Source organism: Vidua chalybeata, chromosome 2 (assembly GCF_026979565.1).
Source record: "Vidua chalybeata isolate OUT-0048 chromosome 2, bVidCha1 merged haplotype, whole genome shotgun sequence".
In the NCBI taxonomy this organism is placed as follows: domain Eukaryota; kingdom Metazoa; phylum Chordata; class Aves; order Passeriformes; family Viduidae; genus Vidua; species Vidua chalybeata.
The window spans coordinates 38,640,460-38,662,687 of NC_071531.1; the positions used below are offsets into that span (position 1 = coordinate 38,640,460).

General features: G+C 39.4%; 1 protein-coding gene across 3 annotated transcripts in view; it reads right to left on the reverse strand.

Annotated features, from left to right (window-relative positions):
- Positions 1-22,228, reverse strand: part of PCCA (propionyl-CoA carboxylase subunit alpha) — a 271,887-nt gene that overhangs the window by 5,359 nt on the left and 244,300 nt on the right. For 2 of the 3 annotated variants that reach the window (XM_053933606.1, XM_053933621.1), the window contains one exon: positions 10,682-10,822. In XM_053933606.1, the coding sequence (XP_053789581.1) occupies positions 10,682-10,822 (141 nt within the window). Of the gene's footprint in view, positions 1-10,681; positions 10,823-15,853; positions 16,080-22,228 lie in introns of those variants that run through there. The other variant, XR_008428960.1, reaches the window with a different exon arrangement.

A 22,228-nucleotide genomic window follows, 5' to 3' on the forward strand; every position in this document is an offset into this window, starting at 1 on the left:
TTAAGTCATTAGCAGGTGTCCAATTTGGTGAATAGTATCAAGGACTTGTTATTTCCCCTCTATTCCGTTTCCCTGTCTTTTGTCTCCTTCCTTCCACACCTGCTGCTCTGCCCATAGCCTTGTCCCAGCAGCTCACTCTTCCTTTCCTTTCTTCTGCTCCTCTCCTTTTCCCTACCTCATTACTTTTCTTCCCTCTGCTCTGAACTTCCCAAACATTTCTGAGGTTATGAGGAAGCAATGAATATCTACTTTGGATTCAAAGAGAAGGAAAAAAAACAGGCAAGGAAGTTTGTTGGAAGAGATGTTTTTTTAAATAATGCTATTATTAAAATATGCATTTCAGAAACAACTTTGCCACCCTCTGGTTAAGCTCTGCTATCAGAGAGCCGATAACACAGGTTTCTAGAGGTTGCTGCAGATTGAGATGCTAAGGACAGCAGATCTGAATTCAGTGGCCTAATTACAAGGCCACAAGAAACTCTCTCCTAGAGCAGTTACATTTAACTGTAACATGGCTTCATCAGGAGGATGGTGTGCAACTGAACCAGTCAGCAATTATCTAAACAGAGTTCTGGAAACACATTGATGGGAAAAGTAAGGAACTGTCGCAGTACATCTAAAGTATGATGCTAAAATGGCAGGAAGTGTTAGTGATTGTGGGATGGATATATCCCTTAATCTGAATTTCTTCTCAGTTTCTTCTCTTTCCCAAAATTAAAGTTTTTGTGGTTTATATAATGCATGTTGGGATTGATGACAAAGGACACAGTGTCTGGGAAGGAAATAACCCCCTCAACCCACAAAACTTATAGTTGAAGTATCCAGCTAACATCTAGTCTTACTAATTTGAAAGGAAGGAGGCACTTTCAGCAGGTACCACGTGTGAAAAGCCGTGTCAGTACTTCTGATGATGTGCAATTTGTTGAAAATTATCTTGGCGCAAGTGTCACTTAAGCACATAAGTTTAATTACTGTTCTTACATTAAACCTTTACAGCTCCAATCATTGTGTTGAAAAACGACAAATCCTGAAATTAGGCACTTGTATCTCTCTTTCCTCTTTTTCAGTCTTTTGGGCATTGTCCAATTTCTTTCATTCTATAATTGCATATTTCATTTTGCCTGTTATTTAGCCTGCAAATGAAAACCGCAGAGATGTGTACAAGTTCTTGCTGTCTAACTTATTTAAGGATTTATCTGGACCATTTTTAATGCTGTATTTTCATCATATAATTTATTTCTTTCAGTGGATGGTAAACCAGTGAAAACCACCATCTTTACATTTCCATTTAGAGAGGTCTCAGTGATGACCCAAATCTGTCAATACAGGCAACTAAAATCAAACAAAAAAAATCTCATTTCTTTGAACCAAGTAAAGTAAAAGGGTTCCTTTTCTTAAAATAAATTAATCTCAGGTATCTTTTCCACAGAGTTACACTACAGACAAATCGACATTTACATTTCTTGATATGTCAAAATAAATGAGTGATTAACTGCTAGACCTGCAGTCTGTGTTTTAGCAGTTTATTTCTGCATGGTGCAGTTCAAAGAGTGAAAAGGAAAAGTAAACAGAAAACAGAAAGAAAGGGAAAAAAAAGAAGAAAAAATATCATTGAAGAAGAGGGTACTTAACATCTCAATGCTGCTAACAATTGTAATGTGAATTTGGGACCAGTCAGTGGTGCTGTTTGAGTCACTCCGGGACTGCACGGTGGTTGCTCTCTCCGCTGGCCAAAAGGTTACACACAGGACAGGGAACTGTCTCTGGTCATTTCCCAACCAAGCAACTCACACCACAGCGTGGAAGCAGAATGTGAGAAGCAGCAACGCCGACCCGCTCCCATTGCACCTATGTGAGGACCACAAAGACTATCCGCACTCAGAGATAGGGCTCTTTAAAGCTCAGGACCACGAAAAGATGGCTCACACCCGAGGGCACCGCTACCACAGGATCTTTGTGAATATGGTACACTTTCTGCAGACTTTGGGGCGTCATCGGATAAAGACTTAATGATTGTGACAGGACGTCTCCCATGTTAGGCTTACAAAATGGTCACAAGCCCCACAAGTCTTTCTGATAAACCCAATGGGCGCTGATGTATTTCCCCGCTCTCTGTCTAATTGGTGTAAAGTTTGCAGATCTGAATCACCGATCTTTTATCCAGCTTGCTGCGTCCTCTCCTTTGACATGAGGTCAGGGTTCACATTCGCATCCGATTATCGAAGTGGCACTCATTAACCGGCAGCCTGCCTCGCACCAAAATGAGTTCGCTGGAAGGGGAACTCGGCCCATTTACTCAGCAGATTTCAGCATTTTAAGGAGGCCTGAATGTCACACAGTATTGCTACGTTTTGAGGAGTTTCAGACATCTCCAGCTGATGATTAATTGTGAGTGATGGGAAATAAAATCCAGTAAAGCCAGCTGCTTGCCATGGTCGGCAAAATTACTATAATGGATATAGGCTGCCAATTTTCCAGTTTTACTGGCAAGTCTTCCAAGTGTAATTAAGGGAAGTTATAAATGATATGGAAATCTATCAAGTCCCATTTATTTTCAGAGGACTCTTTCCCCTGAGACTTTTATCTTCAAGCTTATAGTTTGCTTTGTTGTGCTAATGATTTAAACCACTTCTTATTTCTGATTAAAGCCCCCAATATCCTTCACAAGAAGTTAGATCCACTTTATTCAGACAGATTTAAAGAAACAGAAGCCTTTTTAAAGTTGTGTTTGTAAGCCATGCTGAGCTCCCACTTCCTCTTCGGAGGCGTAATAGAGCATCCTCCATCTTAGGCACCTCACTACCATCTGGATTTCTGCTTCTGACAAACTCTGGGGACTGGGAAAGATTCAGTGGGGGAGAAAGGAGAGAAGAGTTTATTTATTAAAAAAAATAAAATTAAAAATACCCACCCACAACAAAACCCCAACTTGACTCCCAATCCTAAATTCTCCAAAAACAAAGATCGTAGGTGCTGCTTAGACACCAGGCATTTAGCACAGACTGGTGTTGCTCACTAATGTTGTTTGATTTGGAATAAAAGCATGAAAATGATGTGCAAAGGCCTAAAATTGGAGATGTAAAGGATGACTGCACAGTATTCCATTTCTCAATTTCATCCTTCAGAGCCACAAAATGGGGGTGATACAGTTACTGGATGAGATTTACAGTAACAGCTGTGGTCTTCCCACACAAGGGAGGACCTTCTAATGGGCTAAGGTCTGTTTTGAACAGACGGGGAGTAGCAAAACAAGGTTCCCTATTAAGGGTGTGCAGTAATATTCCTGATAAAGAAAATGAGTAGCGGTAGTCAGATTGTTTAAAAGACCTAAATCTCTTTTCACTGTTAAAAAAAAAAAAAAAAAAAAAAAAAAAAAGCAAAAAAAGGCGCTATTTTAGAAAGTCCTAACTGCTAAATAAATGAAAGACATGTAAATGTAAAGGTTTGTTGTTTGTTTTTTCCTTAATCTCCTCCCTACAAACTGTAAAGAATGCATAGGAACCAGTGCCAGGGGCATATGGCTTTCTCCTGTGCTGAACATTCATACAAAAGACAGGTTCATCAGTCATTGGAGTATCTGGATAAAAAATTAGCTCCTGATGGATGGTATTTAGAGCTTACCTGCTGCTAGTACATTACCAGAGAAGCACAGGTTTTGAAACCCACATGACATTAGAAACTGCAGACCATGAAATACCCCACATGCAGGCGCGCTCATAATGTTCGCCAGGTTATACAAAATAAGAAATAAGCTATTTAAACCCTCTGCCTAAAATTGGGCCCGCTGCAAGGAACCCTGGGTCAGCCCTACACAGGCCAATTAATGCACAGCATCTGCTGTATAGAAGCCGTGCATGAAGCACTTCCGAATGATTTCAGCAATTAAAAGAAAACTGTTTCCTGCCTGTTTTGACAGCAACTGTTTCAATGCAAGAGTGAGCACCAAATCATTGTGTGCAGCTGAAAAAATTAAGTCTCTTTTTTTATCTTGTGAAAAGGAGGTGGGAGGGATGAAGATTTCTTACGGAATCGGATCGTTCTTTTGTTGTCCGACATTCTGTGTTTTTCTGCCAAATTAGACAGAAGGCTCTGAGGGTTTACGGGGCCCTCTACAGTATCACCTTCTGGTGCACTGTGGCTCCCTAAAAAGACGGATCAATATCAACCCTGCTGATTTGCCTACAAAAGTGAAAATCCCTCAATTACATTTTTAAGACCATTATATTTAGAACACAGGTGCTCTGATGCGGAACATTTTTAAGGCTCTTGGAGCTGAAGTGGAAAAAAACAATGACAGCCTGAAGCGAATACGAGCTTAGATTTGGTTAGAAGTGAAGTGAGAGTTGTATTTTATTGGTATCTCCTTCCTCATCTTTGGGAAGACACCAGTAAACATCATTCACAATTTCCACTCTTCTGCAGCTTAAGTCCCTGTTGAGCCTTTTAAGTGAAAAGGGACAATGCAAGATAGTGCCATATGAAAGAGACTTATCCTCTCTTGCAGCCTTCTGCAAAATAACTGCAAACATGCACCTTCTTTATGCTTGTGCAAAATCTCTGAGCAGTGAATTAAGTATGCATTCACTCTTTATGAAGATACTGGGAATTTTGTTTGTTTATTTGTTGTTTAAACTTAGTCCATGCTGGTATCATTCCCTCCCCAGATTTCTTTTCTCTCTGACTTATTGGCAACCTGGCAGCCAGCATCCAACAAGAAAACAAATCAAGAGGAATTTGGATAAGCAACAATTGCAATTCCTTGGCATTGTCCATTACCATGTAAAATAATTAGTGCAAGTTTTCTCTTCTTTCCAAATTAACTTTTAAACCAGAGCTACAGAACTGCAAATATAATTAGCAGCAATTAATAGTACTTGACAAATCATTACAAAACTTTTTTTGCCACACTCCTTTAATGAATGAAGCTGAACATAGCACATCCCACATCTTCTGACCTCTGACTAAAGGTCACTGATGTCCCCCTGACAGCAATCAGCACTGGTCATTGCACTCCCACTTATCCAAAACACACTGCCCCAACTGCCTCTGCCATCCCAGGGTGCTGGGCAAGTGATATTCAGGCAGAGCACTTCTGAGGCTATTCTTCTGCTAACTCAACCTAATCTGTATCAATCAACTTTTTTAGTAACTGCTAAAAAGTTGTTTATTACTTGAAAAGGCAAAGTACACCACAAAAATAATAAAAAATTTGTATGAATTCATCTCAAAGGATTAGTAACATTTTTTCTCCTAGATGGAAACTCTAATAATATTGACTATTTCTAACTTCTCATAATAGGATTTCCTTCTTAATTACACCATACTGGAACACAAATCTCAGACTGTGCAACTGCATAAAATATATAGTAAATTTTTTTTCAAGTCAAATAAAAAAAAAACATTATGAAATATTATTATTTTTTTTTCAATGTGACTACAATTATTACTCGTGACCCTATGTAATAAGAATGGTGTAATATTTAATACTTTTACTCTGGATATTATACAACCATGAACATTTCCTGTTTACCAACAGGGTTTTTTCCCCAAAAAGATAAACCCCAAGAAAATTGTCAAATACATAGAATCATAAAAACTATGTAAGGTCTGTGACCATATTTTGTCAAATTTGCAAATTTCCTTCAACTGACAAGTGGAGTTTATATATGCTCTGAAGAACAGGAACAAGGAAAGAGGGAAAGGGAAAGAAAAAGGAAAGACAACAAAAGAAAAAATGTTCATACACAAGAGAAAAGTAGTATTTGATTTAATAATATCTTACTACATTACTGATACCATATTTATCCAAATGGAATGTGAAACTTAAGTAAACACATTTTTACTGCTTTAACCTGGATGTTGTTTCTCTGCTATAAATTCCAATTAGCATAAGATTAAAAAAGAGAATTTTTTTTTTTAAGATTTTCAGGTCTGAATGGCAAATACAACTTTAAACAACACACAACTGCCTGATGGCAACAGGTAAGGTTAAAACTTCACCTTTTCTTTCACACGAATCAATGGAGTAGTGACAAACAGAATTTAGAAAGCTCTTTTGGTTTGCTTTTTAGTAGTGAGCATTTCAGCAGTAGGGGTCAAACAAAACATATTTTCCCATAGCAAAAATTTCCCAAGGCTTGTGAGATGAAAAATTGTGCATAAAGATTTTCTTAAAAACTATTCTTCTAAAGAATAACAAGAGAAATTGAAATAAAATGCATGCAGCTGAACTGAAAGATGAATGCAGTTTAAAACTTTTTTCTTTAATTACTTTTAAAAGGTGGAAACACAGTAGTGTCTTTTGTAAGTTACACAACTAAAAAAGCAGCCTTCAAGTTACCCAATTTTGAAATTACTGAGACGATTAGCATCTACATTTTACAGCTGACATTTTGGTAGGAAAATATTAATCCCATGCAGTATTAATGCCCATAGCTACACTAGCTGAAATCATAAGGAATTTTTATATGAGAAAAGTACATTTTAAAATGGCGTGAATGGTGCTAACTTCCTGGAGTAATCTTAATCTCCTGGAAAAAGAGGCAATTTAGAAACTTCAGTGAAAATAATTAATCGTCCTCTTCTTTTGGCTGTAGTCCTAATAGACTCAGTTACACTGGGGTGTTTACCCAGAGGTGCTTTCCTTTTACATATTTAATTTTGGGGGGGATCATTGAAGTGGTTTAGGCTGCCAGGTATTAGGCATTAGCTTATTGACCAATGCATAGCTGTCCTGGCTAATGTTACTAAAAAGGAAAAACAACAAACAGAAACATACAGCTAAAAGAAAAACACCTTCGCATTCCTGACAGACAGAAAAATGAAACAGCAAAAACTATGTTCATAGGTGAAAATACAGGAAAGGCTGCAAGGCAATCAGGCCAGCTAAGATCTTTCTTTGTTGCTGTGGACAGTTCAGACGACCAAATTTGGAATCAGTAGTGGGAACACTTTGGATGTGTTTGCTTTAGGAACAACACCACTGCTTTTTACCTGTGCAACCATTAGGATCTAGAGCTTTCCCCACTCCTGCACTTTCAGTGCACAGAATCCTACATGTACAAAAACCATGCCAAACGACACAAAGAAGAAGTATTTTCAACTACCTGCCCGTGTCCTGTCCTCTCAGTACATAAAGGAATTAGTGCAGCTGTAGTAGTTTTTGTGGTGCTGTCTTTGTGGTAGCTGTGGTGAGATAAGAACCACATGCAGTGCCATCTCCATACTCTGGCATAAAAATCCTGCTGTGTGCTACCAAGGCTGGCTCGTGCTCCCCCAGGGTTAGCAAAACCAGAGTGAATTACTTGCCTGGACTCTTGAGGTCCAGTGGTTTCTCTGGCCCACAGCACCATGAGGAGCCAAAAAGTAATTAATTCTCCCAAAACCAAATTTCATCCTAAGGCACACAATCATTAACAACTACTTAGCAAACAAATACACAAACACCCTCATTCCCCAGTAAGGGATATATTTCCTATACTAATGGGACTGTGTTATGAGGAATGTAATCTAAATTTAAATCTTCTTTCCCTAAATAATATTAACCTTCTTTGTACTCAGCCAGATTTCTGTTTCATTGTTTATGTTGCTTTCTGCTTCTGAGTGCCTTCATTGTGCTTCCAGGAATAACTGAGTGACAACTAATTACAGTCTTCAGATCACATGAAGGAAAATAAAGAAAGTAGAAAGTAACTAAAAACCTAAAGAAATTGGCAGGATCACAAGTTCTGCTTCTCTTTAAATGACAAACAGCACTTCCCCACTGTGTTACTAAAATCTACAGATCATCTTACAGACAAAAGAAAATAAATTCCTTGCATATGCAATATCTTTTGGCAAAAAATGAATTGAAAACTGCTTATCAGACCAGCTGGATAGAGGATGCTCACGCAATCTTCTATCAGGCTTCACCAGACCAAAGTATTTCTCAGCAACAGCAACCGAAAGAGAACACTATGCTTCAAGTAAAAACAATGACACATGGAGTGGGGGGAACTAACCCAGAGATCAGCACTGCCCCCTCATTTGGCTACGGAAACATAGAGAGGGACTAACAAACGCCATATGCTTTACCTGGCCGGGCGCGATGCCCTGGAGCTGAACCGTAGGCAATAACCACGAGTTTGCAAGCGCGGCCAGTCAGACAAAGATGAGGTGACCCTCTCTCGGTGCTTTGTCACCATTTGTAAAGTTACACCTGAAGGAGGGGGATGACAGCTCAGCTCCCCGTGCTATGGACTGCTCTGAGAGTGTCTCTGTGAGCACAGGGACTGTGCTGCACTAACACCGTAGTGCACAGCTCACAGCTTAGGGCAAGCAGTCGCAGAGTAGCTATAACCTGACAGCTTTACTGCTAGCAGCAGCAACACCTGAGGAGAAGGATGGACAACTACCTCGCGTTCTCCCATTTTTCAGCTGTGCTGTTTTCACACACCGTGCAAATCTGAGCTGCCAAACCCAGTGGCAAGCACAGAGAATAGGAGCTACTTAAATTCCCATTTCTCCAGCGCACTAAAGAAATTAGACTTTTCCCAAGCAGTGCAACAAAAAGAGCTGTATTTATCAAGGAGCTACAGCTCCCTGCCCATCATGCCTTCAGCAGCTGTAGTGGGCGAGCTGGTTTGTGACAGACAGCCAAGAGGCGTAATCTGAATCCCACCATCCCACTGCTTATTCAGTGCCGATAGCTGATGTTACCCTCATTCGCTGGCTGGCTCGCTTTTTTTTTAAACGTTTTGACACTAGTCCTGAAAAGGAAGGATTTAAGCTAAACCCTTTTCAATAACGCAAATGTGTTTTTTGCAATTAAAGCCACACAATTAGCAATGACAAGCTCAGGTCAGCAGAACATAGATTATGCTGTTCAAATGCTCTGCCACTCAGTGCCTCCAGCAAAAAGCTGCAGGAGAGAAGAAGGGAAAAAAGAAATCTCACACACATTATTTAACAACTTGTGCTCTGATGCACAGCACCACTTGTAGATTTGTGGAGGGAGGTTCATTTATTTATTTACTTAAAATCCCTTAGGCTCTGGCCTCCTTCTCCACTGATTGTATTTGTTCAAGAGAACAAGAACTATTCTTCATGGCAAGAAGGCTGGTAACATTTAGAATTAACTTCTCAAAAATAAATATTTAACAAATTTTTAAAGTCTTAAAATCCTTGGCTTAAAAACGTTTCCCTTAATTCTTCACAAAAAGTATTTGCTTACAATCTTCCTCATTCAGCCACTTGTTTTGCCTTTGACAAAGAAAGCAGATTCCTCTGTCTATGTCATGACATAAAGAATAATTTTAATTGAATACTGTTCTTTTGTTTTAAAGTATCTGAACTGTGTCTGTGCATGTATAGATCATAGATAAGAAAGATAAATGTAGAAGCTAAAAGAATTTCTGATTTTTTACCAGCTTAACTTAGATCTGTTTCCTCTGAAATGTCTTTATTTTGTTACTACAAACATTGGCACCTACAGATCTTCTGTATTAACAGGATGACTCTGTTTTCACTGAACACAGACAGAAACAATCATATATTTTAAAACCAAAGGTGGTATCATAGCAAAATGTAAGCAAATATACCACTTTGCCAGCATGATTGATGACTGCCACCTAATAAGTGCAATGCTGATTTTAAATTTCAGATCTTGATCCCATTTTTGAATCATCTTTCAAGAAAATCTAGGTTTCAATGCCATAAATTATGAACCTTGTGACTGAAGCTTCTGCTTGTATCTAAGTGCTACATACATGTTTATGGCATCATTTAACTGATGACAGTACTTTAAAATTAATCTGCACTATCTGATTCAAATCCTCCTGTATCTGCTCTCACTACCTTGTTTCCAATGGTTATGAGAGATAAGGGCCTCGACCTTAGAAATAACATATGATACAATGTGGTAGAATTTCCTATAAAGCTGAGTTCAAGTCAGTGTCTAACAACTTTAAAACAAAAATTTGTTTCCAACGCAATGTGAGATAAGAAGCATTGGAAATCCCCAGACCAGCAACAGCATAATCCCTTGCCCTTCTGTATGGCAAGTTTATTCCTTCTGCAAGACAGGAAGACTACTACATGAGCCTGGAAATTCCCAGCATAGAATTCCCAACTGATGTATCTTGCAAAAAGATAACATAGGGCTTCTTTAAAAAACAAAAAAATGGTAAAGTTAAATATCTGTCTCATGTCCCTTTTTTTCTAGTAATATTTTCATGACTTCAGGGCAGAAAAATCAATGATTTCCTCCTGCTAGCACTAACAGCTTTTATATACAGAGAGAGAGATAGACAGACAGACAGACAGGTACACACACACACTTATGTGAATTTACTCACCATTTTCTCCCTTGTACCTGTCCTGCCCTTCAAGGTATTTGGGATACAAAACCAAGCTATTTCTTTGAGTTTCTGCTGTGAACTTGTACCAGGCTGAAAATTGTTCTTTTCAAGCCAGTTTAATTTGAATTAGTTTTCCTTATTAATTTTAAAAATTAAAACTAAAAACAGCACACATCTTTCAGCACACTTTATTCTACAGGTGATTAAAAAAAAAAAAAGAAAGAAAACCAAGACAACAAAAAAACCCCACACCAAACCGTGCGACCTGTAGTTTCAGTTGCACCAAGGCGAAATTTCTGTGGCATATATAATGAAAACACAGATATATAGATCACATTTCTTACCATGTCCCCAGGCTTGACAGAAACTGCCACCACTGTTCCAGGCATGGGAGATCTCAAAATGCTGGAGGTGTCCTCTGCTGCTTTCTCTGGCATGTACTTGCTCAGCTCCGCAGCAACCTTCGTCAGTATTTGCAATTTGTACTAAAGAATAGGAAGAGGACTGGTTCAGAAAACTGTACCTTGGTGAATGCCAGTCAATAACCTGCATTATTTTATGGCATATTTTTTATGTAATGCATCTCTTAGCTGTTCTTCATGGGAGTGTCTAAAAAACACTGTTTGAAATCTTTATTCAGAGTTTCACTTTCATGATGCAGAAAGAAAAATATGCAACCCCAGTCTGCAGCAAAGTGCACATAAAACCAAAGAATCAAGTACAGTAAAGAGATGTCAGATTCATTTTAAAACTGGGGTAGAAAGGGGAGATTCAAATTTAAAAACAAAAATGCGCTTCTGCTTGCTGCACATTATCTTTGGTGGATAAGGAATATTGAGGGATTCTTTTCCAGTGCAGTGATGAATTGGAAATCGACCTTTTGGGAAAGTCTGACAGACTTTCAATGACACGACTGATCTTAAACATTATATTTACCTTTTAAGCATTTACCATGTATTTAATGTTTGAAGTTAGTAATTTCCTCGGATTTTGCCATTAAATCCTATTAATTCAATTTCAATTCTGATTTTTCGTGCATAAGCAGAACAATCAAATGTCGTTGTATTGAATATGCTTTATCTGCAATAAAACCCATTCAGCAGCCATTACCTATCTGGAGACAGCGTTGTTTTCTCTAGTATGTTTTACAGCAATTAAAATCAGAGGGGAATATGATGACCCTCAGGTGAGAGCATCCCTTTAAATGAAACCATTCGGAAGGCATATAAATATTGTCTAAAGTGATTTCAGCCCCAGAGCTTTTAGTTTTTAAAATCTTGCCATTACTTGGCGAGCTCCCTGCCCTCAGCCAGACAGACGGACGGACGGACGGCACCCGGGAGGGAGCGCACGGAGCCAGTAGATGGCAGCAGGTCTCTGTGCGACACTCCCGCCTCGCCAGGGCACAGCGAGCGAAGGCCAGCACCGCACTTCATCAATAATTTAAACAAAGGTTTTAATAATAAGCATCCGACGGACGGTATTTACAATTCAAATGCGTATTTTGCTGATGTAAAGTTCAACACCTTGCTTGGAACAGTATGTTTTCCTCCAAAACAATTAGCTATTGTTTTATTAACAATAAAAATGTCTTTACTTTTCATTTTCACATGGACAGAAAAAATCCGATATCCTTATGGTGAAGGTAAAGGGGGACTCTACCTTCTGCTTCTGCAGGAAGCAGAACAAGGTATTTAGAAATGCATGCAAAAGGTGATTAACTCTGCAGTGACATCTTTAAAATGCGGCTTTCAAAGCCGAATTAAAACAAAATAACAGAGGATTATCATCCTCCATAAATGGTGCGTGGACACACAACATTTTGTGAGATAAACAGTGCAGCCATTCACTCAGAAATACTCGCTTCTAACCGGAAACAGAGGCAAATAGTTACATGAGCCGATCCTGACACCACACCCCAGTAAGTGTAAGAAAACGCCACAGCGATGTTCCCTGAAGCTCTAAGTGGCACCCAAAGATTTGAGGACGCGTTCCCAGCCATGTGCCTCGGTCACAATTGCCGTGGCACGGGGAAACCAGCACCATTTTGTATGCAGAAAGCAGCTTTAACCCCAGGCCTCCCGCAGGCATCATCATGGCAATTGAGACTGTGGCACTCGCGATTTCCACCCCAAACCACAGCCAGCCCTCTCCCCGCCGAACCACCGCGTTCAGGGCGCTGTGCTGGTCGCAGCTCCTTTGCCAGGTGCACGTTGCCAGCACACGCGGACACACGCTCCGTGTGCAGGGACAGGGCGGGCGATGCCCATAGGAGAATTGGTGACATAAGCTGCAAATAGAATTGCAGCAGTGTGACAAGTCAAATAATAACATCTTATGCATGTTTCTTTACTCTTGAGTGTCTGTTTTGCAATCAAGACATACAAGTGTCTGCCAGTTTCTGAAGGATATGATCCTTAAGTGAAATTACTGTGCAAATAAAAGCTTTTTACTCCTATTAAAATTCATCTGAGTCATAAGTGGCAAGGAAAAAAAGCTTGCAGAGTGTATTCTGCTGTCAATCTAATAAACATTCTGTGTAGAGGGACTATTTATCAAAGATAAATTATACTTAAAAGTCCTTCATTAAATCTATGGGGGGGAATATAATTACAACAAATTGCACAGTTTCAGTATCCATGGTTGGTGTCTTCTTTGTACTCAGAGTTTGAAAATAAATTAAAAATAAATAAATAAAAAAAAGGAAGAACGCATAAATAAGTTATGTTTGTGGACTGTATTGTTGCCTCTTGCAAGAGACTATTTTGATATGATTTCAAAGGATTAGGTTTAGATGCCATTTAGTTTCTTTAAGCCACATTAACACTCCTGAGCTGCCCAATTTCAAAATTTAAACTTGAAGAGAAAGCCAGACCTTCTGCATTCATCTAGGTTACAGTATTTCACAGGGGTTGAAATACAGAATTCCCTATGCACTTCACAACATTCAGCAGTGGGGGAAAAACACATTCCTCAGTATGCTGCACTTTAAAGCTCAGTTCTCCTCACCAAGCTAAAATATCCCTACCAAACACTGTTTTTACTATCTTTATAATTTTCATATCTTTTAGATTCCTTTCTCTGCAGGACTCCTGCTTTGCTTGGAGTGAGATGTAAGAGTCAGTACTCTCAAAGCTTTAAAACGCAGGTCTTTGTTATTGATGAGCTGTTCCTTTTCCTTTTGTATTTGTTTATTGTTCTTTAGTCTGTTTGGGGGATAAGCAAGTTACTGTAATCAAAAAGTAAAAAATAACAACAGTAAACTTCTGGGGAAAGGCCTTTTTTGGCACAGTTGGTTCAGAAATGACCTTTCAGAATATAAAAAGACATAGTGCAAAGAAAGGTTCCTTCTCTAAGATTACCTTTGATGTATTTCTGCTGCTGGCTGGACCCCACTAAATACCTGCATAAATATCCCTTTGTAGTGCTGCTACTTATCCCTGGAGATGAATTGTAGAGTGGGGTGCAGGGTGCTGTTCACCCAACTCGGGTGCAGCTGGGTGAGAGCCACAGGACTCTCTGGAAGACCATGTCAAACAATGCCCACCAGTGCTGCCACAACAAAGACAATTAAGAAAATACCACATATTTTCATTACATGACAAACGCTGCTGCTATGCCTTTGATTTAGCAAGAACAATGCTGAACATAGGAAACAGAAGTTTGATATGCTGCTAACCAAGTGCGGATGAGGTTCTGATTTTCTTCCTTTATGCTCAGAAGAAGGAGGAGATGGGAGAAAGGAGGAGGCGTAAATTGGGGAAGGTTGTTAAGTTTGTGTTATAAATAGAGACCAGGAGGTTTCCACTGGCCTAAACCAAAAGAAACATTTGTTGGAGTCATAAATAGATTGCAGGTGGACTCTGAGAGCAGGGAAATCTGCTAGCCATCAGATCTGTGCTGATGAGTCCTTGTCACCAGCCACAGGGTTTCAAAGCCCAATTCTGCCAGCCAAAGTAAAGTCAATAAAGCAGTACCAAAAGAAGCCATACAGCTTTTAATGGCACAAAACAGGTGTTTCTTTTCCACCAGACCACTGGAGTCCACAGTCAGCTGACAAAAATTATAGTAGGGGAAAGTGGTGTTACTAAATCGTTTTCTAAGGGTAACAGCATCCTGTCCTACCTCTCTCACTAAATGAATTAGATGTTAACGTAAAATGCAAAACTACCTCTTACAACCAAATCTCCATGACAAAAATAGCACAAAAAGGTGCAGTAATAGAAATACAGGGTGGGGGTGGGGGAAAAGAAAGCAAATACAGTGAAAATTATACCTTGGGTTTTATGGGTGTTTGTCAGTACATTCCCTACTGATCCCCCAAGTCAGTAGACAAGTAGACTGACTGCTACAAAAAAGATGGCCAGGGCATATATTGCCCCATCTGTGCTTAAAAACAAGTTATGTAGTTTGCACAGATACGGTTCCCTTATCATATACATCAGTATATTGCAAATCTTCACTAAAATGTTCAAAATTACATTCTGTTACACCTCACATTAGTTTATTAAATATGATCTTCCCTGTACACTTGAAACTCATGTCCCCAGAAGCTGTAAATGTTCAAACTCCATTGGAGATTTTATAGAGTAATCACTACCCATATGTTACTTACGTTAGTGTTTGGACTGCTGACCAGATGTGGATTTTCAGCATGCTTTACCTAAGTGTTCAACCATGTTTTTCAAATGTCTGTCATTCCTGTGGTCAGAAGGGTGAAAAATCTTATGTAGCTCAGATTTCAGTAGAGAATTGTCTGCTCTGCGTCTTCATTATTTTCACTAGCGTCACCGTCTCGGGTTTGGAACCAGTGAAATGTATTAACTGTGGTCACATAATTTCCCTTCAGCATTCCTAATCCATGTCCTGCCTCAAGTCACTTCACTGTTGTCACCTGTGGTTTGACGTCATCAATTCACTCCAGTACATTATTCTGTATTCAGTGGAAGCAATACCGAGCAATGTTCCAGTTCCAAACACAATGAGCATGCTGCCTATTTTATTAACCATTATACACGTCAACACCATGACCATACCCTTGCTTAGATTTCCACCACAGCATCTAAGCAGGAAAATGATGTATTTATTCCATATTACTCAAAGATGTCAGACACCACCTTCTTTCAGAGTCAAGGACTCCTTACTGAGCAAGGTTTTGCAAATCACTTTTTTCCCCGAGCTCTGAGTTCTAGAGCTAATTTGCTTCCACAGGGTGGTGGTGAGGATTGGCATTAACACCTGTACAAAATAACAGCACTTTTATTCTGATGGAGGAGCAAACACTCAAACTGCTACAGAGACAGCTAATGAAAAAAATAACAATAATAAAAATACCAAAGCAGTCAGAAAAATCATGAGCCTCTAGCAGCAGCAAAAGGGAGAGAAAACCTAGAGGAGCCTCGCCACCACGTAGTACACACTCCAGCAGCAGAAACTTAATTAGACTTGTAATTCAGCCGCACTTCCCACTTTCCATTCCTTGTGTGATACACAATTAACACTCTAGAGAAACCTACCAAGGGTTAAAGCCATGCAAAAAGCAGCTTCCCTCCGCTTCAGACGGAGGCCGAGCGGGCAGAGCGAGGGCGGGCAGAGCCGGAGCGGACAGACGGACAGACGGACAGCCGGCGATGTCCTCCCGGTCGGGCGGCGCAGGGAGCCGGCAGCGGCCGCAGCTGCCGCCGCCGGAGCAGCGCGGTCGCACAATGCTTTGACAACTCCATCAGCGCAGTCTCAAGGTAGCTGTCAATCAGGATGCATCATTTAATACAACAGCACACTAAGGATTTTCTCCTACAACCCACATGACAGCGTATCTACAGCTCTATTTATATCAGCGCCCAGTTGTGTTTACAATGCTGTTGTAATTAGAAAAGATGCAACAGGCAGCAATATTATTCAGATTCCCATTTTGCCATGCTGCTGTGTAAAGTGCGATCTTGCTTCACAGAGTCATGCTAAATGACAAAAGCGCTATTTTCTTCAGTCTCCGTGCTCAGACAGCACTTCATTTGCAGCTATCTATAATTAGATTAATGGTGTAGTGCCGTACAAAGCAGGCCCACTTCACATCAGATAGCATATGAATTAGGACAAACACTTATTTCAATTCCAGGCAGAGAAAGCAGTGACTGGGGTATTTAGCATACCCTTTATGGTGGAATGAGATGTTAATTGTGTACCATTACCTCTAAACTGCTTGCTTGTTGTATAAATCACTGTGCTAATTGATGCAGAGATAGAAACGTAGCCACAGGCAAGAAAGCAACGGAATGAGAGCTGAAGATGGTGGATAAAGGATTATCGGGTAAAACCATATGGAGATGAGATTCCTTTGAAACCGGCCCACAAGCAGTACTACTATGAACTACAGGGGGAAAGTGCTGCGCGGGTGCCTAAGGAATTTTTTTATTATTATTATTATATAGTTTACATCATCGTCTCAGAACAGAATCTTAGAAGTGAATCCAAGCCAAGCAGAAAACTGAAGAATAAATGTGTGTAATGAACTTCAACACGTGCTTCCAAAAGACAAGTAGCAGGCTGAGCCTGGCCTGGGAACAGGCATCACACTGCCCAAATTTGGGGAGCCTGAGTTAATAAGTAACACTTGCAAACTGTGCAAAGCAGATGTTCGCCTGGCCCAACCAAGGACTAGAAATGCAGGCTCTGCAAACAGAAAATGTCTGTGAAAAAATAAAGTATAATAAAATAAATTAAAAAAAAATATAAAAACCAACCAAGACATTCAAGTGGCTACTGATAAGCTAAATGTCCAAATAAGGATAAGGAGGAAGAAGGGAAGAAGCTTTTCACACCTTTAGTAAAAAATTATTCATATTCTGGCCCGTGCATATGCAGACAAGAAAACTAGTATAAATCCTCGTCTGTGTATTGCACAAAGAAGAGGAGAATCTGTCAGAAGTAACAAGTAGCTGTGTCAGCACCAGGACTATCAAGGCCTGTTTTTTCTCAGGTGGGGTTTGTAGTTGTTTGCCATGTAAAACACCATTACAGCCTTGAGGGTATTCCCAGCTGCACTCCCCAGTCTGCATTCTCTCATCTTAAAAAACTCGAGTTTAACCAAAGCCTCTGACCACACTCCCCACCACACAGTTACAGCTTCCTCCTCCACCTGGACACATTCTATTCAAGAAACAGGTTGGACCATAATGATTCTTCCTTCTCTGATATGTTTGGCTGAAGTCCATCAGCTGAGTCAAAGGTACTGCAAAGCCACAGAACAAACACACACATGGAGCCTTCAGCACGCCTGCCTCAGCCTTAGTTTCCTAAAAATAGCATTAAAAAAGGAAGATGAGCTACAATACCACCTTGAACACCACATTCAAGGACAAGCCAACTTGGTGATGTGCTCACCTCTGAGGCATGCTTATGCCCCCACAGACACTGCAAATCTGTTTGGCATCATTTCTATTCTGCAAAAGAGTGGATCTAGTATATGTGCTGTAGTCAACACCACTGCACTCTAAACCTACACCCCCCCTTTCCCCTCTGCCTTCCAAATTATTGTATGAACTTTTTTTTTTAAGTTTCTTGTTCAGAAAACTTGGTTGAACTTGTACACAGCTAAGACTTAGCTTCATACTTTGATTACTAAAAAATGCTAGCAACTAAAACACTACACAAACATCCTGTTCTAAGAAAATGCATTTCCTTCTCTTGCAACATGATACCTGAGAGCAAGTGCTGACTTTCAGCCACAAGCTCTAAGATCTCAGTACAGTGAAATAAACTTCCAAAAAGTACAAGATACCTTCCCCTTGAGTGTTCAATCCCCTCTACACCAGTGTTTGATATTGCCTTAGCTTGAAAGAGCAAAGAGAATGCATTATGTCTGCTAGACACCTCACTCTCCTAAGGTTCATTAAAAAGAGTGAGATGCTAGATTTTTCAACCTTGTTTTTAATTTTCTTTTGGAATTACTTGTTTCTTCTACTCATGGCACCTAATTATTACTTGGGGTAGGGGTGTTGCAGCAGTGTCTATTGATCTCAGCTCCCAAAGAAATACACATAACAGATATACATTTATATATGTATCCCTGTATATAAAAGGAGGGCTTAAGGGTGGACAGTTACCCATTACAAACAAGCAGGACTAATGTACAAATTACTGCTTGCAAAAATCAAGTGAATAGCAGAGGGGAATCATGTAGTGGTTGATGAAGTGATTCAGTTACTCCAAGAGGAACCTTTAGATTATTTCCAACACAATAAACCAAACAGGAGTAAGCAGAGTGATGGTAAAGATATTTTGAAATGACAATAGAGTTCCACAGTTTTAGATATTGGTCACCAAACATACTAGTCTGAGGATATCCTCCTTTATCACTAAAGCTTACGACTTTAAGGAAACACTAGCTATATCTGGACAAGCAAAGGGACCTAGGAAATAGAAACAAATGGTAGTAGAAAAATGCTCCTGTGTTGACTACTTTGAAATAACACCTCCCAAGTGTGCAGCTGGTTGACGCAAATGGAAATGCACTGAGGAAAAGAGCTGTGAAGCTGTGTAACAGTCCTGTTCCTAATCATTAATCACTTTTTTTTTAGGCCATTTAAACTAGCCCATTAGAGCCTGCAGCAAAATGCCAACACTCCCATCACTTGCATGTCAGCAGTGCTGGTGTTAACAGGAGAAAATATATGGTTTCTATGACTGTGCCCCAGTTCTACAGCATTTGCTACTTTTAATTGAAAGAGGCAGTTAAACACAAGGTAAATCATTCAGTTAGCTAAGCTGTTTAATAACACATAATTGATAATGTCAATATACTACAGTGACATAATGCATCACTTTCATCACCCTTATGCTTCAAATACGGTCAACTTATACTTCAAACATCTACTTTAAATCTGCTATTTAATGACAAAGCCGGGGAGAACTGCCCTGAGTAGCACATGTGGAACATGGGTAAAACACACAACATTGCCTCAACTCATCTGCAGGTTGGTTAGAAACGAGTTTCTGCCAAAACACTTGCAACTTTGTGAAAATTACTTGGTTACATTATTAGTGACTTGTTTTTTGTCTGAAAACACCCGAAGTTCCTTCTGTAATAATTTCCATTTCTCTGATAAAATCTGTTGAAAAAGAGCATGAAAATACCGGCACAAGAAAAAGGAAAATATCGGCACAAGAAAAAGCAACTACTTGTTTTCTGAAATGTGTCCCAGCCTTGCAGACTTTTGCCTAACTTTTCACAGGTAACCAGGTCAACAGGAGCCATCAGGACTTCTTTTTAATATAAGGCAGATCACGTGCATAAGTGTTTACAAAATCATACTCTCTAAAAATGGAATATGATCTAGAGTAGGAAAAAATATATCTTATGTACAGACAGTGTGGTTAAACATGACTAACCCTATTACATAATACTGAGGGTTTTAACATGTATTAATTTTAAAATAAATTTTATTTCTACAAGTATTAAAAATGGGCAAGAACATTTGACCTGTTTATTTTACATAACAATAAAAATGTAACCACTGACAAGAACCATACAATTGATTCTGCATTGTGTACCAGAGAACACCCAGATGGCTGCAAAATGGGACAGGATCTTGGTTTCATTTTTTAAAAAAATACACCCCCTAAAAAAAACCAACAAACAAAGCATAAATCCCCCCAAAGCAAACAAACAAAAAACCAAGCAAACCACTGAAGTGGCCACTGTTACGGGACGCATGCAGAAAAAGGTGAGGGGCAGACCCAGTGGTAGCAGGCAAGATTAAGTGTGCTGATAGTCTGAACCCCCATGTAACTATACCTATTACAGTTACCTGCATGGAACTATAATATTTGCTTGCTGTGAGATTTCAGCTGTACCACAGCCAGCATGGCTAGAAAGGCTCAGTATTCTGAAAATGAAAACATGCTGCCTCATAAGTAGCCACTTGCCCTGCTCCTGTTCTTACACATGGAAAGCAGCTGTAGAGGTAATACCATCATCTATGGCTACATCTTGAAATACTTCAGAAAGAAGTTTTGTTCAGCTGTCCTGGAGTTCACTGTCTGAGGAGTTACATAGATGCCCCCAACTAATAAAGGCTGCCATGAGCTGCACTGGTCACAGGTGACTATGAACTCAGTTGTATGTCTTGACACAGTAACTTGTTGGAGTAAGGGATTTCACAACAATAAGAAGCAAGTCCATTGATAATAAATGGCTTAAGGCTCACAAAAGCAACCTGTAGAGTCTGGTTTGACTAGAAACCAAGGTAATTACGTATAAAAAGGGAAAAGCCAAAAAGATGTGTAAAACTGAAGTACCAATTACATAGGAAATCAAAACCTGTAGGGTAATTACTACTTTTCACCCCAATTCCTTTTGGTTAACTACAAGTTTGCAAGCTATTCAGTAGGTTTAGTATGGAAGTACTTTTTGGAAAGTACTATCTGATTTGGGATATAACATAGCCTAACTAGGAAAAAAAAAACAACCTGTTGAGTGAAATTAATTTACAGAAAGGTTAAGAAAATGCTGCTTCACTTGTAGATGCCAATGTTTTTTCCCTCTCTGGGTGGCCAGGATATAATAAATGTTTGACTCCCCTTCAAGCTCAGTGCTACTTTTGGCACTCACTTAAATGAAGGAAAAAGCAGAGCAGAGAGAGGTCTTTCATTCACTGTGAGGATACTTACAACCACAGAGAACATTTAGATAGACCTTAATTCCCACTGACTGCAAAAATGGTTTTAGTGGGTACATTTCATAGGGAGAAAACTGCAGAGCAAACTGCATTCTTTCACAGCTTACTAAGTTTTCTAATGGTTGGGCAAGCACTGGTTAGAACTTGGTCCGTTAATTTGCCTTGGAACACTTCCAAATACTACTTGGTAAGCCACAGCATCTTTCTGTTTTGTTTTGTACAGCAGGTAGCACAATGACATCTTCAACTGGAGAAAAATGTGTGTAGGAGGCCAAGGCCATTTTACAGACATTTGATTCAGTATATTTTAATCCTCTCTGGATTGAAATACAGATTTAGGAAAGTTTAAATATGAAGCCCCTTAGAACCTGGGCAAGTCCAGATACGTTTGTAAGGCTGTTGCAAAAATTCCAAGCAGGGGTCTAGATGGTCATGAAGCTGTGAAAAAGGAGTACACGTGTGAGAACTCAAGTCATCCAAGATGGTGCAGTTTTATATAAACGGTGTGATAATCTCTTCCATATGTCTTCCTGACAGACATTCTCTTCTCACCATGGCAATTACACAGCCTGACTACTGATTTAGGGGGTTTAGTACCATTACTGGCCAGGTTAGAGATAGAGAGACTTTAAATCCTGGATGTGGTCTTGTTCTGGATTTGTTTTTGTCAGTAGTCCCACTAATTTCACTCGGTTCACAGTATCACCCAAGATACTTTAGTTAGAACTTTGAATTCAGTAAGAACCAAGTGAATTACTACACTGCACATAAATAAGGACATATCTGCCTGGAAAAAAATGTTTGAAAAATTAATCCCTCATTCTTACTGTCTTCTTCAGGAGGGGGCTGTGAAAAACCACTTAAATGTACTCTACTTTTTCATTCCACAGTTTAAAAAAATTACATTTTTATTTCAGATACAATAAAATAAAAGAGTGACAGTAAGACTATGAAAATCCACACAAAATATATACACTTTATTATAGGTAATAAAATGGGGTTTCGTTATATTTTTTAAATTACACTGGATACTAAATCATCATGAAAGTCTTAGCCATAGCACAGTACTGGTGTAATACCTGTTTCCTACCATTAAATTTCCAATGATTGTTTTGTGGCATTAGGAAGGATATATACATTAGCAATAGATGCACATTCTCTAACTTTTGTGATTTAGAAATACATGCTATTGCGTCCATGATTACTGGCAGAACT